Below are 14,480 nucleotides of genomic sequence, written 5' to 3' on the forward strand. Positions count from 1 at the left end.
CACGTAAGTTGGGAGCTTACTAATTTACTAATAATTGGTTGTTTGAGTATTGATCATCTCTTGTTCATGTTATGTCTATTGACCTCAGAAACACCACTATCGCGAGCTGCCCGAGGATGTGAAGGCCTCACTGGGCACCATACCTGACCAGTTTGTCCAGTACTTCAATGCACGCTTCCCTCACCTTCTCATCCATACCTACAAGGCCCTGGCCTGCTGTGCCCACGAACGTGTCTTTCACCAATACTATGACGACAGTAAGGACTGCTCTGGTGTGAGATGAACACAACTTTCAGCAAGGCTTGTGTGGTAGAACGTGTTTTCTTTGAAGGCTGCAAACAATATTTTCTGGTTAGTCCTCCACCTGTTTCAGTGGACTATAAGTTTATCCTCTGTCATGTCTGTCAGCTTAACCGTTTGTCCATCAATCTGTCTATATGTCCGTCCACTAAATGTGTTTCTGCGATTCCTCCAAAACTACTGAATTTTGGTATTCTTATAATTGGCAATGTGAAAATCATGCATGATGAAAATTATACTGCCATTTGCCAAATAAGCCAATGTCTACAAATTAGCACTGTTGGCTACAGAAAATTGTATTTGATTGTAAATTTAGCTTAATACAATGTTGAGTTAGGGGAACATTTGTGTCATTAACAGCCAAAGGTCAGGTAGAAGTAAATGTAATAGAACAAAACTTTAAATTGTAATAACTAAAAAATATTGTAAGATATTATCATGAAAAATGGTATGCGCCTTTAGCTTTAGGTTTACTGTATGTCAGTTTGTCAATAATGATCTGTTGATCCATCCGTCTGTATATCAGTCCACAAAATCTGAAACAACTAATAGAGTATGTATCATACAGTATAACTTGACCCTGCAAACCTTCTTTCTGCAACAAATGTCAGATGACTTACTAAATACCGAACTACCAGTATACAAATTAATTCTTTTTTTCCAAAAGGTACATATGATTTTATCATGAAACTCAGTACATGTACATACATTAAAAAGCTATGTGACGGTAATATGCACAACATTTTCTTCAACATTGTCTGGTGAATGTGAAACAAAAACTACCTAATATCATATTGCTTTGTTTTCTTGACTGAATCATTAAATGTGTACAGACAAAGGGCAATGTGATTGTTATGCACATTTTTAATTGGTAGGGGATTTTACTGGGCAGGTAGGGGCCTGTAATGCAAGCCTTGTTTTCAAGTAGGAGTTTTGTGACTGCAGACTATACAGTTGTACGTGTGCCTTATACAGTTAGAGAATTTTCTGTGATAAGTACATGTATGGTTGAAAATTCTGTTTTATTGGAAAAAAGAGTGATATATGTTCAGAATTATTATTGACGTTCTGAACAAACTATTTTTGTACTACAGTGTAGGGTAAAGACAAAAATAATTATGATGATTTGGTTTAGGAGTGTGCATTTTAATAGTCTTAACACACTTCACTGTCAGTGTTGCTGGTTAATACTGGATAACACTAAATCAATTAATACTATTTATTTTGTAAGCCCCTCATAACCATTAATGAACAAGGTGGCCTGAAAGGCCCAAAGTCGCTCACCTGAGATACAAGGGAACTTATCTGTTCTGTGCAGCCCAAGATATCATTAGAACAAATGGTCTAACCAAGTTTCATGACGATTGGACTATAAATGTGACTAAAGTATTAACAAGGTTTTACTTAAGTCATATAAGGCGAAATTTCCTGCATCCTGTTTTTAAACCAACTGGAACTATTTTCGAACACGTTCAATATATCATTGGGACAAATCTTCTGACCAAGTTTCATGAAGAGCTGAAATACATGTGGCATCTATAGTGTTAACAAGGTTTTACTAGAGCCATATAAGGAAAAACGCCCCACCCCTGGTGGTAATGTTTTTCAACCAAACGGAACCCTTTTCGAACTTGCCCTAGATTTCCTTTGGAAAAGTCTTGTGACCAAGTTTCATGAAGATTGGAAATAAATGTTGCCTCTAGAGTGTTACCAATTCAAATCATGATCACAGACGACTGACAAAAGGCGGTCACAAAAGCTCACCATTGTGCATGTTGTGCTGTGGTGAGCTAAAAATCATCATTTGTTAGCTCAATTGAGCACAAAGTGCCAATGGTGAGCTATTGTGGTCATTGGCTGGCATCTGTTGTCATACATCTTATGTTTCATCAACATTCAGCTCATTTCTAGCCTAGAGACCACATTTCCATCCAATTTTTATGAAACTTGGTCAGAATGTTAATCTTGATAAGATACAGTCTGTCAACCAGTTTAGAATAACGCGGCAATAAAGTTAAATCTTTTAACCACGATAATTTCTTTCGGGATTTAGTTTCAATGTGAGAAGATGTAAAAATAAAGGGTAAAATTTATTTTGTATGATAACAGTTGAGGCCAGATGGCATATGCAGTTTTTGTCAAAAATAGCCAATTAAAGTTCAACCTTCGGAAAATTATAAAAAAACATTCAACTTACAGAATTAGTATTTCAAAACATTGTCATTACATTTGTTTTCAATCAGCAAAAAGTTTATTTGAAAATAATAAAGCCTTCTATATCCATAAGCACATTTCAAAACATAACTGATTCAATCTGTTCCGGTTAACTGTTTGCTGCATTTATACCCCCTGTAAGCATAATACAAAAGCTTTCTTGCTAAAACTTTGTTAATTTATTCCTTTACCTTATGTATACCGTAGACACTTATCATTTTGTTTTTTGGGGCATTATAGAAAATTAAATACAAATTAATCAGAACTGCTGATTATCCGGAACTGTTTGACAAACTGTATTGCTCTAGAATGAATCTGGGTCAGGTGCTTCAAAAACTATATCATCAGGTCAGAGGTTATTAAAACGTACTACCACTCCGGAGGCAGCATTTGTGACTCAATCTTCTTGAAACTTGGTAAGAATGATTATCTTGACAATATCAAGGCCATTTGTGAATCTGGGTCCAGTGGGGTCAAAAAGTAGATCACCGGGTCAAGTCTTCAGAGATTGATGTCCTTGAACTCAGGTGAGCGCTTGTTTTCAAACATCAATGTAGACAGTCCTGTTTCTGCTACTTGATCAATCTTTTGTACATAACAAGTTTCAGTGTTGTTTAATTTTTTCTTTGACACAATACATTATTGTTACCTGTATTAAATGGATCATTTTATAAGTTATGTTTTATGTACAAATCATGCCCCACAGATTATGTATTTATTGAACATTCCTGTATTATAATTGTGCTTGTGTAGTTTTCTTTAATTTGTTGCTCTTTGTGCAATACTTGTTTTAATTATTTTGTTTTTTATTTCTGAACTATTTTCAAGAAAAAAGTGTCCTCTTAATTTAAGTAAAGCCACCTTTTTTCTATACCATAATATTGAGTTACATTGCTCCAATTAATACAAATGTTACTGAATAATGTTTAGTTTTAGTTCGATGAACAGTTTGTTTTCTTTACAATTGAAAAACTGTAGTGCCCTAAGCAATTTTTATGGATTCTATTATATACATGTATTAGTTTTTACACTTTTCCTATGAACACTTTTAAAAGTAAATTTGAATGATCATTCTTCATGGTTCCAAAACATGTGGTATTTTTATGCCCCCAAAGGTGGGCATATAGTGATCGAACTGTCCGTCCGTCCATCCGTCTGTCCATCAGTCTGTCCGTCACACTTTGCGTATAGGTTTCGAAAAATGCTCATAACTTCTTTGTCGCTTCAGATAGCAATTTCATATTTGGCATGCATGTGTATATAGACAAGGCTTTTCCATACACACACAAATTTTGATCCGTGACCTTGAACTTAGGGTCCGCGTTTAGGTTTCGAAATCTGCGTTTAGGTTTCGAAAAAAGCTCATAACTTCTGTGAAGCGTTTATAGGGGGCATAAGTCATCCTATGGTGACAGCTCTTGTTTTCTCATAAATGTTGAGTGACACGTATAGAAAACAGCTTGATCAAAAGGATTGCTTTCTTACTATTAAAAACCTATGTATTTGCTATCATTACACCAGAGATTTTGTAGTAAGTATTTCTATGGTTACACCAGAGATTTAGTAGGTGCTGGAAAAAATGTTGTATTTGGAATGTTATCTTATCATGAGGTTTTAATAGCTTTTGAAAAAAAAACGATGATCAAATGTCATGTTTTGCCAATGCCTTTATTCCTGTATATGTCTATTATAAAAATGCATAATTTTCATGCACAACTCATTTGACTGTATGGTCTATACATTCCAAATGTTTTTATTGTCCTTGTTTCTAAGTGTTCTTTTGATAAAAAAGGCTGTTAAACTTGACTACCTTCATGGTTCAGTGGCATAGTAAATGTTACATTTAAAATCACACAATCATGTGAATTTTGAATAAGGCCTCTGTCTTAGAATACGCCATGTCACTCTTATATTGAGCATATTATCTACGATTGTTGCACATGACCATTCAATTTAGTTGTCAAATGCACATATGGTTGCATAAAACACACTTTACAATGTGCTTTTGACATATTACAAACAAATCGAATTTTGTTGCTATATAGAGTGTACCAATTATTTGTTATATTATTGCATCCGACCCTGCCTATCTGAATAGTCTGGAAGCTGACCATAATTTGGTGTGCTCTGATTGGCTGAACTAATTTGGTAGGTGAAAAGTGTTTACTTCAGAAATGTACGTTCACTTTGTTTGTGCTGGAACCTATGATGTTGAAAAAACAAAAGACTGTGGAAAAACTTAACGAATTTGTTTGAAATATACACAACCTTAGTGTTAAAAGTTAGTTGTATAATCTTTTTTTTTTTCAATAAAATAGGTTGTTTGATCAGCACGATGATTTCATTATTGTATACGTCTTTAGTTTGAACAAATTAAAAACATGTGTTCCTGTACATGCACTGGTTAAGATTGTTTGTAAATGAATTGAAAATAGAATCTTAAATTGTATGATCAAATTTACTTTGTCATGAATTATACGATATAAGCATTGTTCACATATTTTTAAAGGAAATAATCGACATTGTCACACAAATACAAGAAATGATTACATTTAATAAGAACGCCATCATTCGGTAGTAAATTGTCTGCGTTTTATTGCATTAAATTATTGGTTGAATGACCGAGTAACATATTGGGGTGTTTTAAATCAGATTATTTATTCAAATATTGTTTTAATATAACCATCACTAAACCATTTCATTTCAAAAAAGTTTTTTTTTGATGATTGAGCAAAAATTCCATCACTTTAATGGCCACAAAGTGCTGGTTAACCACAACATGTGCATTCTAGGCATATGATTTTCCAGCAAATCTTAAAAATATATAAAATCTTGTTATTATTAATTATGACAAATTGACAACTGCGTACATAATTGCATCATTTAAATTTATTTTATCTGAAAAACTGTAATCTTGTTTGGATTTAAATATCATGAAAAGTGGTTGATGTAAGCATGAGCACAGTTACAAATACGCTTAAAATGATATAAAACACTTTTAATCAACAAATCATGGAAAAGTTTGTATTATACTGAAAATATAGACAGACTGTCAAGTCTAAGTTTGATGTCTCTATCCAATTTCACATAAGACAGTGATTAAAGATATTTATGAAACTATCGATTGATATTTTTGTTAAGGCCCATTAACTTTGATGTATTTAAGTGGACATTATGATTTATGATTCTGTTTCAGCAACAATGATGTTTCTGTTCTACAATATTGAACTTAGAAACATCACTAATCATGGTTTTCTTTCGTTTATTTATTTTACAAAACGATTCCATTAGGTTGGGAACTTAATATTAGCAATTGATAAACTTTACAGAAAACACTGGAAATAGCTATCGCATGTTATACTTACAATGTGAACCTTTTGAAATCAGCATTGTTTATATGGATATGTCCAGTCTTTCAGACAAGGAAGGAAAATGATATTTCTTCGGATATGCCTTTTGAGTAAATGTATGCTCTATATGTCATGCATATGCATATGTATATATTTCACCACTGAATGAGAAAATAAATTTCCAAAATGATTATGAATGTGTTATTTTCTGGAACAAAAAAAAAGAAGAACAACAGCTATCCCTTTTTTTATAGCAAATTTGGCCCAGGTTAGCCTAAAAATTATAGGATTTTTATTCTTATTTATTTATGTTTTACCACAACTGGTATTTGCTTAACTGTAAAATGTTCAGCTTGATATTAAAATATTAAGAAATATAAACTGAGTATTTAAAACTAGAAAAAGACATGTACACAAAAGTTTTCATTATTTAATACCAACTTAAATAACACAAGTTAAAAATCTAAACAAAATTAATTGGATTTGCAATTAAAGTAGAAACCAAAAACACAGATACGTTTGTCTCTTTTCACCCAACCTTATTTACAATGAAATCCATAATTAAAGTAATACATGTGTGAAATAAAACATTAATGTATGTGCATTATAAATAAACATGCTTTGATGAAGACATTTCATGAATTGTCCAATTTCATGAAAGAAAAATATCCATCACAAAATTTATAAAAACGACCAAAATGGACTGTTTATTAAACATATGTTGTTGTTTTTATTTCTGAAGTAACGTTTATGAAATAATATTGTTTCTTTATTTTAAGTTGCTATGACAACAATAGCATGCACAAAACATATTCACAAAAACGAAATGAAAGTTGAATTTTCGCATGTATTATCACTGACACTAAACATTTCTAAATTGACCAGTATAAACATATACTTGTAAAGGCAGAACTTGGTTCTTTTAATGTTTATACAGGAAACTATTGAAATGAAATTCAATTACCGGTAAAGGCATTAAAAAATCATATTTTTTGTGATGTGTGGAAAGTTACAAGAGACACCATTAGTCACAAAATGTGACTACAGTTCCATGAGAACAGACCTACAAATATCAAGAAAATAATAAAAACCTCTTCTTTGAAGGTGGTGGAAAAATGATGAACGCAATAAGCAAACATTTTTATCATTGAAGTGTGAACTTGACCTTTGAATTACAGACCTGGATCTTAGGTGTTGCACATTGTCCCTTGATTGGTCATTGTCGGCTCAAGTACTACTTAAATGTACCCCAGGTGCTATTAAGTATACTTTAATGGACCCCAGGTATGGAAAATATACTAAAACGTACCCGGCCAACTTAGACTGTACCGGAGTGTTATTCCCACCCAAAACCAGATGTTGTAAAACACTTTATGAAAAACGAAATGAACATAATTAATTTGAGATAAAAAGCCGACAACGACCAATTTAGCGTTAGATTTCCGGGGTACATTTCAGCATATTTTCGATACCCGGGGTACATTTAAGTATACTTAAGAGTATCTGGGGTACATTTAAGTAGTACCCAAGACGACAATGACCAATCAAGCCATATTGTCATATTATTTTTAACATTTCTGCTTAGAATTTTACAACATTATCTAAATAATACACAGTTTAAGAGCTAACAAAAACGTGGCAATTAGTTTGCCTTAAATTGTGACCTTGACCGTTCATTGAGCACATAAATTATCATCTTATGATGGTGACAATTTAAAGTTATTTCATTATTTATATGAAAAAAAGGGCTCCTAATGGAACATATGGACAGATGCAAATGTGCAATACACTAAGTCCACAACATGTCTCGCTGGAATGTGACTGATACAAAACATAATTCAAAATTACTCTTACACTAATATAGATTCAGCAAAGCTGAACACAAAAACAAGCTTGATAAAATTAGTCAAGAACGAATATTGCCCACATACATGTAAATAATTTCAATATGTGCAATAAATACATGCAGAAATTGCATGAACCATTAAATTACTTTACATGAGATCTATACAACAATGGTAAAATTTAATGTTTAAATAACTTTGGAATATATATATTCATAACAACAGAAACATCTGAATAATGTATCACAGATCAACTGATCATAGATAAAAACTTCAATTGAGAACATGAACAGTTATTATGTAATCTCATTGAACATAAATGTGGATTTCGTTGAGCATAAAAGTGCAATAAATGTATAACACCATTGGATGTTTATGTAAATGCTGATTGCAATATGCATGTTACTGATACAAATGTAGAACTTCATAGAATGTAGATTCTAATCGATGAGAACACATAACATAAATAGCAACCTTGAATGTAAATGTTTTGACTTAATACTGATAAATCAAATTAATATATGTGTAAAAACTGACATCTACTCTATAATCAAATACTAGAACTATACATTGTTTCCCATGTAATATAACAATTACAATTATTTTAACCATAAACATGTTTTCTATAACATTTAAGTGTTTTTATTGGCAAACTTTTCTGGACTGACCTTTTACAACCTGGTGAAATGACATTGTCAACTTCAAAAGACGTCGCGTCAATAAACAACTTATAATGTAGCTGCTTGCTATTGTTTTTTGGAAATTTTGAAAAAATAGTTATAGCATGGGATAAAATGGCTTGATTACCGAAAAAATTCTTTATCTTGTTTAATAAAATATGGTGTGAAAAAAAACACACACACAAAACTGTATTTAATAACAATGTCACAAGTGAGTGCTTTGATTTATTAACAGCATATTTATCATACCTCTCTAGAATGTAAAATATAAAGCAAATCTCTTTAACCAAAAACCTATAACAAACATATATTTTAACCCAAAAAACTGTAACAAACATATATTTTAACCCAAAAAAACTATAACAAACATATATCTGGCCATTAAGCCAGGTGAAACTTAAATAGTTAACATCTGCAATAATGCACACAACCAACAGATACATGTATGCACATTTTTCTTTTATATTTTGATGTATGAACAATTTTTTATTCAGCAAAAACAACATTGTTAACCAAACTTAGTAAATAATGTTGCTCTGCAAAAGCTTGCACCATGCTTGTACCTTCAAATATACAGTTTTTTTCTCTATAAAACAAGATAGAAAATCAATATTGAACCAAACAAGAGCCGTCACCATAGAATGACTTATGCCCCCTATAAACGCTTGATAGAAGTTATGACCTTTTTTCGAAACCTAAACGCAGATTTCGAAACTTAATGCTGACCCTGAGTTCAAGGGTAAGGTCACAGGGGTCAAAATTTGTGTGCGTATGGAAAGGCCTTGTCCATATACACATGCATACCAAATATGAAGGTTATATCTCAAGGGACATGGAAGTTATGAGCATTTTTCAAAACCTAAATGCAGATTTCGAAACCTAAACGCGGACCCTAAGTTCAAGGTCAAGGTCACAGGGATCAAAATTTTTGTTCATATGGAAAGGCCTTGTTTATATACACATGCATACCAAATATGTCTGTTATATCTTAAAGGACATAAAAGTTGTGAGCATTTTTCGAAACCTAAACGCAGATTTCGAAACCTAAACGTGGACTCTAAGTTCAAGGTCAAGGTCACAGGGGTAAAATTTTTTATGCGTATGGAAAGGCCTTGTCCATATACACATGCATACCAAATGATGAAGGTTATATCTCAAGGGACATAGAAGTTATGAGCATTTTTCGAAACCTAAACGCAGATTTCGAAACCTAAACGCGGACCCCAAGTTCAAGGTCAAAGTCACATGGGTAAAAAATTGTGTGCGTATGGAAAGGCCTTGTCCATATACACATGCATACCAAATATGAAGGTTACATCTCAAGGGACATAGAAGTTATGCGCATTTTTAGAAACCTAAACACAAAGTGTGACGGAAAGATGGACACACAGACAGACAGAAATACGGACTCTTCGAAAGGGAGCATAAAAGATGTCTATTCAGAATCAATGTATGTTTAAAATACCTATTTTGTAAGAATTAAATGAACTGGTTTAACTTAACTAACTTTAAAGGAAGTGTACTTTTGAACTTTATTTTTAGACATATAGATTTCTGTTTTCAGATACCACTGAACAAATTTAACTCGAAATAAAAAAAATAAATATACTTTTGAAAGATATATGAGAGTGCATACAATGTGAAATAATATAACGATATGGTTTAATCACCCCAAATCAACATACAAAATACAACCCACAATAAATATGTTGACTGATAAGTCCCCACGATATTGGTGCAAACTCCCATGAAAACAATACATGTACATGTGCAATCAATTATCCCCAAAATCCCGCTACATTTAATGGTAAATGGAATGTTACATAATTTTCAATGCATATATAAAGATGCTATATTTGCTGACCAATGAAGTAAAGTAATAATAATTTTGAAATTTTCTTTGATTGATAAAAAGGATAATCAATATAAAGGAAAAAAGTCATTAAACTTTCATAACCTGGAAATCAAAATCAATTGATTTTATTTATTGTGTAAAACTAAACACTACATAAAGGCACATATAATAACTGAACATTGAAAAGTAGCTCAATAATACTTTTTGTCTCATCCTATCACAATCTTTCTGTCAATAATAACAGCTCTGCTGCTTATGGAAATGCTTTTATTTTGGTAGGCATTGTACAATAAATTCCTTCAACATATTTTTCAGCGAACAATGCAAGCCCACATAGTATTAAGTAGCTCTCTTGTCCATCTCAACAAATACAGCTTGATTGGTAACCCCATTTATCTTTATTTCCATCTCATTTAACTCCTTGTCATCTTTTAATTCTTCAAAAGCGGAAAATGTCATGACTTTTTTCAAATCTACCAAATGTTTTGTTTTGTGTTCTGTGTACTTTGCGTACAAATAGAATACAGCACCTAGCATGCTCATGGAGAGACCTGCAAAAGTGGGCAGGTTGTGACTCACCCCTCCAAACGTAAAAACTCCCAACAATGTTTGAGCAAGCGCCTTTATGCCACCTACAATGCTGGTCGTCAGTGCAGAATTCAGACTGGTGCATAAAAACAATGAGTAGTTTAACAAGCATCCAAGACTTATGGCTAAAATGAAAACTGCAATGAATGATATCAAGTGATATTGCTCAAACGTCCTAATTTTTAACACCTCTCCGTTTGTTACACATATCAATATCAAGAATGGCAGAGTGTTGATACTGTTGAGCTGCAGAGACTCCACAGTGGTCAGCTTGCCTTTGGTGAGTCGCTGCACCAGGAGGAGGTATGCGGCCTGTGTGACGTTACTCAAGGCTCCACATGTGTACGCCAGCATGTTGAACTTCAAATCTCCATAACCTAGAAAAAGAGGTTTCCATAATATTTCATGTTTTGTGAAAATTTCAGAAATGCTCTAAGTGTTTCCCACCCAACTAGAGATGTACTGGTATGAAACCAAGGTAATTCTCGCGTGAATCGTTGGCGTGCTGTACAATGAGCACGTAAAAGATTCAAGGGATCTATTTGCAAAGAGCTAGGGTATCGCACCCGGATTCCTTGTATCTCAATACTGTCTTTTCTGCCTGCTGTTTCTTCAGCAAAATCAAAGGACCCCATTGGAAATAAGTGCTTGCACTTTCATGGGTTATCCTTGACTGCAAGGTCAAAAGAAATACTACTACATGTACTACTGTAACAAATGATGCATTAATTTATATGAAATTCTTCATGCATAAATTTGTGTACTAATTGAAATCCGAATGTTTATAAATTTCTTTTTATATTCTACTCTATTTGCAGTCACAACATTTTATTAAATGTAATAGTATTCTAAGTTGCACAATATTGTACAATATTGTTGGCTACATTGAAATCTACCTGCAACAACACAGCCCAGTGTGAGCATTAGCACGGATAGGATGGTGAGTCTGGAAGGCCAGCCATTCTTCAAAATAACCACTGACATGAGCAGAGTGACTACAGGGACACAGCGCTTCAGCACTCCATACATGGCAAGGTTCATGTTACTGAGAGCACTGAGGGCCAATACAGAGTTGACTCCATAGAACAATGCAGGCAGTGCAAACATCTTGGCTCTTTCCAAGGTGTACTTTGGCATGTTGATGATGTTTATTAAACTAAGAAGTTCAAGCAGCAGTATTGTGAATGTCATTTGTGAAGCCATTATAAATACTGGGTAGTCAAATGAGAAGGAAGTCATTAAAAGCTTGTTGACATAGACAATAGCAACAGAGGATGCACCATAGAGCACTGCTGAAGAAACAGCTGCAATGTTGGCTTTCACATTACCTGATACAGAATGCTGATCTGTTAATGTCATTTTTGTTAAATTAATTATCCCTTGTATTTTATAAATTAGTGGGAACTTCCTTGATCTCTGGATAAATTGAAAAAAATAAAGGCCAGAATATTATTCATGTTAAGCCAATTTGACCCAAATATTTGTTTAAAATGCTTATCACACGAAGCAATTAAAGTTTCTTGAAGCTAATCTCTATTCCTACAAAAATTGAGATTCAATGTAACATACAGGCACAAAATCTTCTATTTCGAAGAAGTGTTGTACCAGAAGAAGAAAAAACGATATCAGTTCTATCAGATCTTCTAAGGTACCGGAAACATATGTGTTGTCCGAACTGTTAGCATTTCATAAACATATCCGATATATTGACAGTTCTTTTACACATATTTTTTTACAGAAACAATTTTTCTGCATATTGATTTAAGGTTCACGCTCTGATTCAAATATGTGAAAATCAGGCAAAACGAAATAGTATATTATACTATTTTGTTTATATATTTAACATCGAAAACCTGTCACAGTGTCTGACGTTTAGCAATGTTGTTGTTGTTATTATTGTTGTTGTCGTTGAGTACTAAAGCCCGACTAATTTGTACAATGCACATAATATAAGGCTGGAAGGTTTCAAGTACCCATATATTACGCTGAAACATTTTAATGCTTTGTTGTATGCGGACGTTTTAGGTTTGTAAGTGTATTAATAAAAATTAATCTTATTTTGTGTAAACAGACTATATATACAAATATTGTAGCTGTGCTTAATCCGCTTTTAATTTTCCCGGCGATCATCAAATTATATTATGTAAATGCTATACATATTTTATTTAATTATGTCTATGCATATTGTGTTTTTAATGTTTGATATTTTAATGGAACTAGAAATCCGATATGCTTTTAAATCAAATATGAATAATTACAGACGACATACTGTCCTTTAATCAGCACTCAAACGAAATAGTGAATAACTCTTTGTTCGAAGCACGGACCTAAACAAACAAACTCTGTTTCTTATACGTCCCTGTTCGGAGCTATGCCGAGATCCGTCGAATATATTGATTTACTTACATGTAAAAACTAAAACGCTGCAATGGTTAGACCCATGTCAATTCAACGCTTAACTTGTGAAGCCTTTACAAAAAGAAAAAATTATACATATCGAATATTACCAACAAGAGGTGCTTGAATGGTCCCTTGGCTAAAACTTATTAACTTTAAAAGGACGAAGAATCACCTCGAACACTTAACATACCTAATTTAAGCTTCATTCGTATTAATGAGGACATGTCCAATATATACTATAAGTACATTTTAATAAAAAGGAACAATTACACATTAAGTAACGACACAATACAAAGGGACATAGCAGGGAGCTTTATCATTCTATACAAAGATTATTGAATGTTCGAAAATGCTCATAAATTCATAAAGAATCCGATTTATGAAATTTATTACATGACAGTGTAACAACTCGTTATGGATAAAACTCATTTTGACATGCAACTATTCACTATATATATACCTGTGATATATATACCTTTTTTAATTTGGCACTTTGCAAGGTGAATTTTAATGCTTATAAAAAACCGTATTTTGTGATATGAATTAATGGAATATAACAAGTAAATCAGCACATTTCGGAAGTCTTAAGCTTTAAACATTGGGGTGAATTCACAACAATATTAAAAGCTTTAGAATTCCGAAACTTACAGGTTTAAACTGACGATTATCCACATCAACTCTCGTATTGCTTCCACCATTTTTTTCACAAATCAATAACTTCACAGTTTTTTTTATTCTGATTTTTTTTTGGAAAGACCTTGCCATTTTTGAGGAAAAAAATTGCGCGAAACGCCTAATTTTTTGGGGAAATAATAAAAGTCTTAAATAATGAATTTAACATATTTTACTGTTTTCAAACAAATTCAAGGAAAAAGATAATTTAATTATACAATATTTTTCTACACTGGATCGGGTTAACTTATATAATGAGATCGATTTGTTGTTTCAATTTTCATTATTTTACCAATGAGCCATTAATAGGTTGATATTACTCAATTATCGGTACTCGATTATTTTAAATACTGAATTCTGCCAAATTTTTATCTGCTGCTCGGCAAATTTATGAATCTGTTTTTCTTTTAAACAAACATCTTAACTATCTCATCGTAGTCGTTTTCAGTGATTTCCTTTCAAAAAATATAAATACTCAGTTTTAATACCTTTGTCAGTATTTTTGTTCCGGTTCAAATTCAGGGCACTATTCTTAATGCAAAAATTATATATTGGGACCTAAAAATTCCCAATAAAA

The 14,480-nt window shown here is 32.6% G+C and overlaps 2 protein-coding genes across 4 annotated transcripts in view; one reads left to right on the forward strand and one right to left on the reverse strand.

Annotated features, from left to right (window-relative positions):
- Positions 1-6,055, forward strand: part of LOC127866253 (serine/threonine-protein kinase/endoribonuclease IRE1-like) — a 45,514-nt gene extending 39,459 nt beyond the window's left edge. Inside the window, exon 20 of the mRNA XM_052406681.1 lies at positions 89-6,055. Coding sequence (XP_052262641.1) covers positions 89-283 — 195 coding nt within the window. The 3' untranslated portion in view covers positions 284-6,055. The remainder of the gene's footprint in view (positions 1-88) is intronic.
- A 291-nt stretch (positions 6,056-6,346) lies between these two features.
- Positions 6,347-12,722, reverse strand: LOC127866251 (putative UDP-sugar transporter DDB_G0278631). 3 transcript variants are annotated; one of them, XR_008042922.1, is made up of 3 exons: positions 11,728-12,722; positions 9,579-11,208; positions 6,347-9,247 (listed from the first exon to the last, which is right to left on the reverse strand). XR_008042922.1 is itself a non-coding variant. In XM_052406679.1 (2 exons), the coding sequence occupies exons 1-2, from the start codon at positions 12,188-12,190 to the stop codon at positions 10,583-10,585; spliced, it is 1,089 nt and encodes a 362-aa protein (XP_052262639.1). In that variant the 5' UTR covers positions 12,191-12,722; the 3' UTR covers positions 6,347-10,582. The 3 variants fall into 3 exon arrangements, 1 of the variants encoding a protein (XP_052262639.1); XR_008042921.1 differs by having other exon boundaries at positions 9,413-11,208; XM_052406679.1 differs by having other exon boundaries at positions 6,347-11,208.
- Between the last annotated feature and the right edge of the window lie 1,758 nt (positions 12,723-14,480).

The sequence above is a fragment of the Dreissena polymorpha genome, chromosome 2 (genome assembly GCF_020536995.1).
Source record: "Dreissena polymorpha isolate Duluth1 chromosome 2, UMN_Dpol_1.0, whole genome shotgun sequence".
Taxonomy (NCBI): Eukaryota; Metazoa; Mollusca; class Bivalvia; order Myida; family Dreissenidae; genus Dreissena; species Dreissena polymorpha.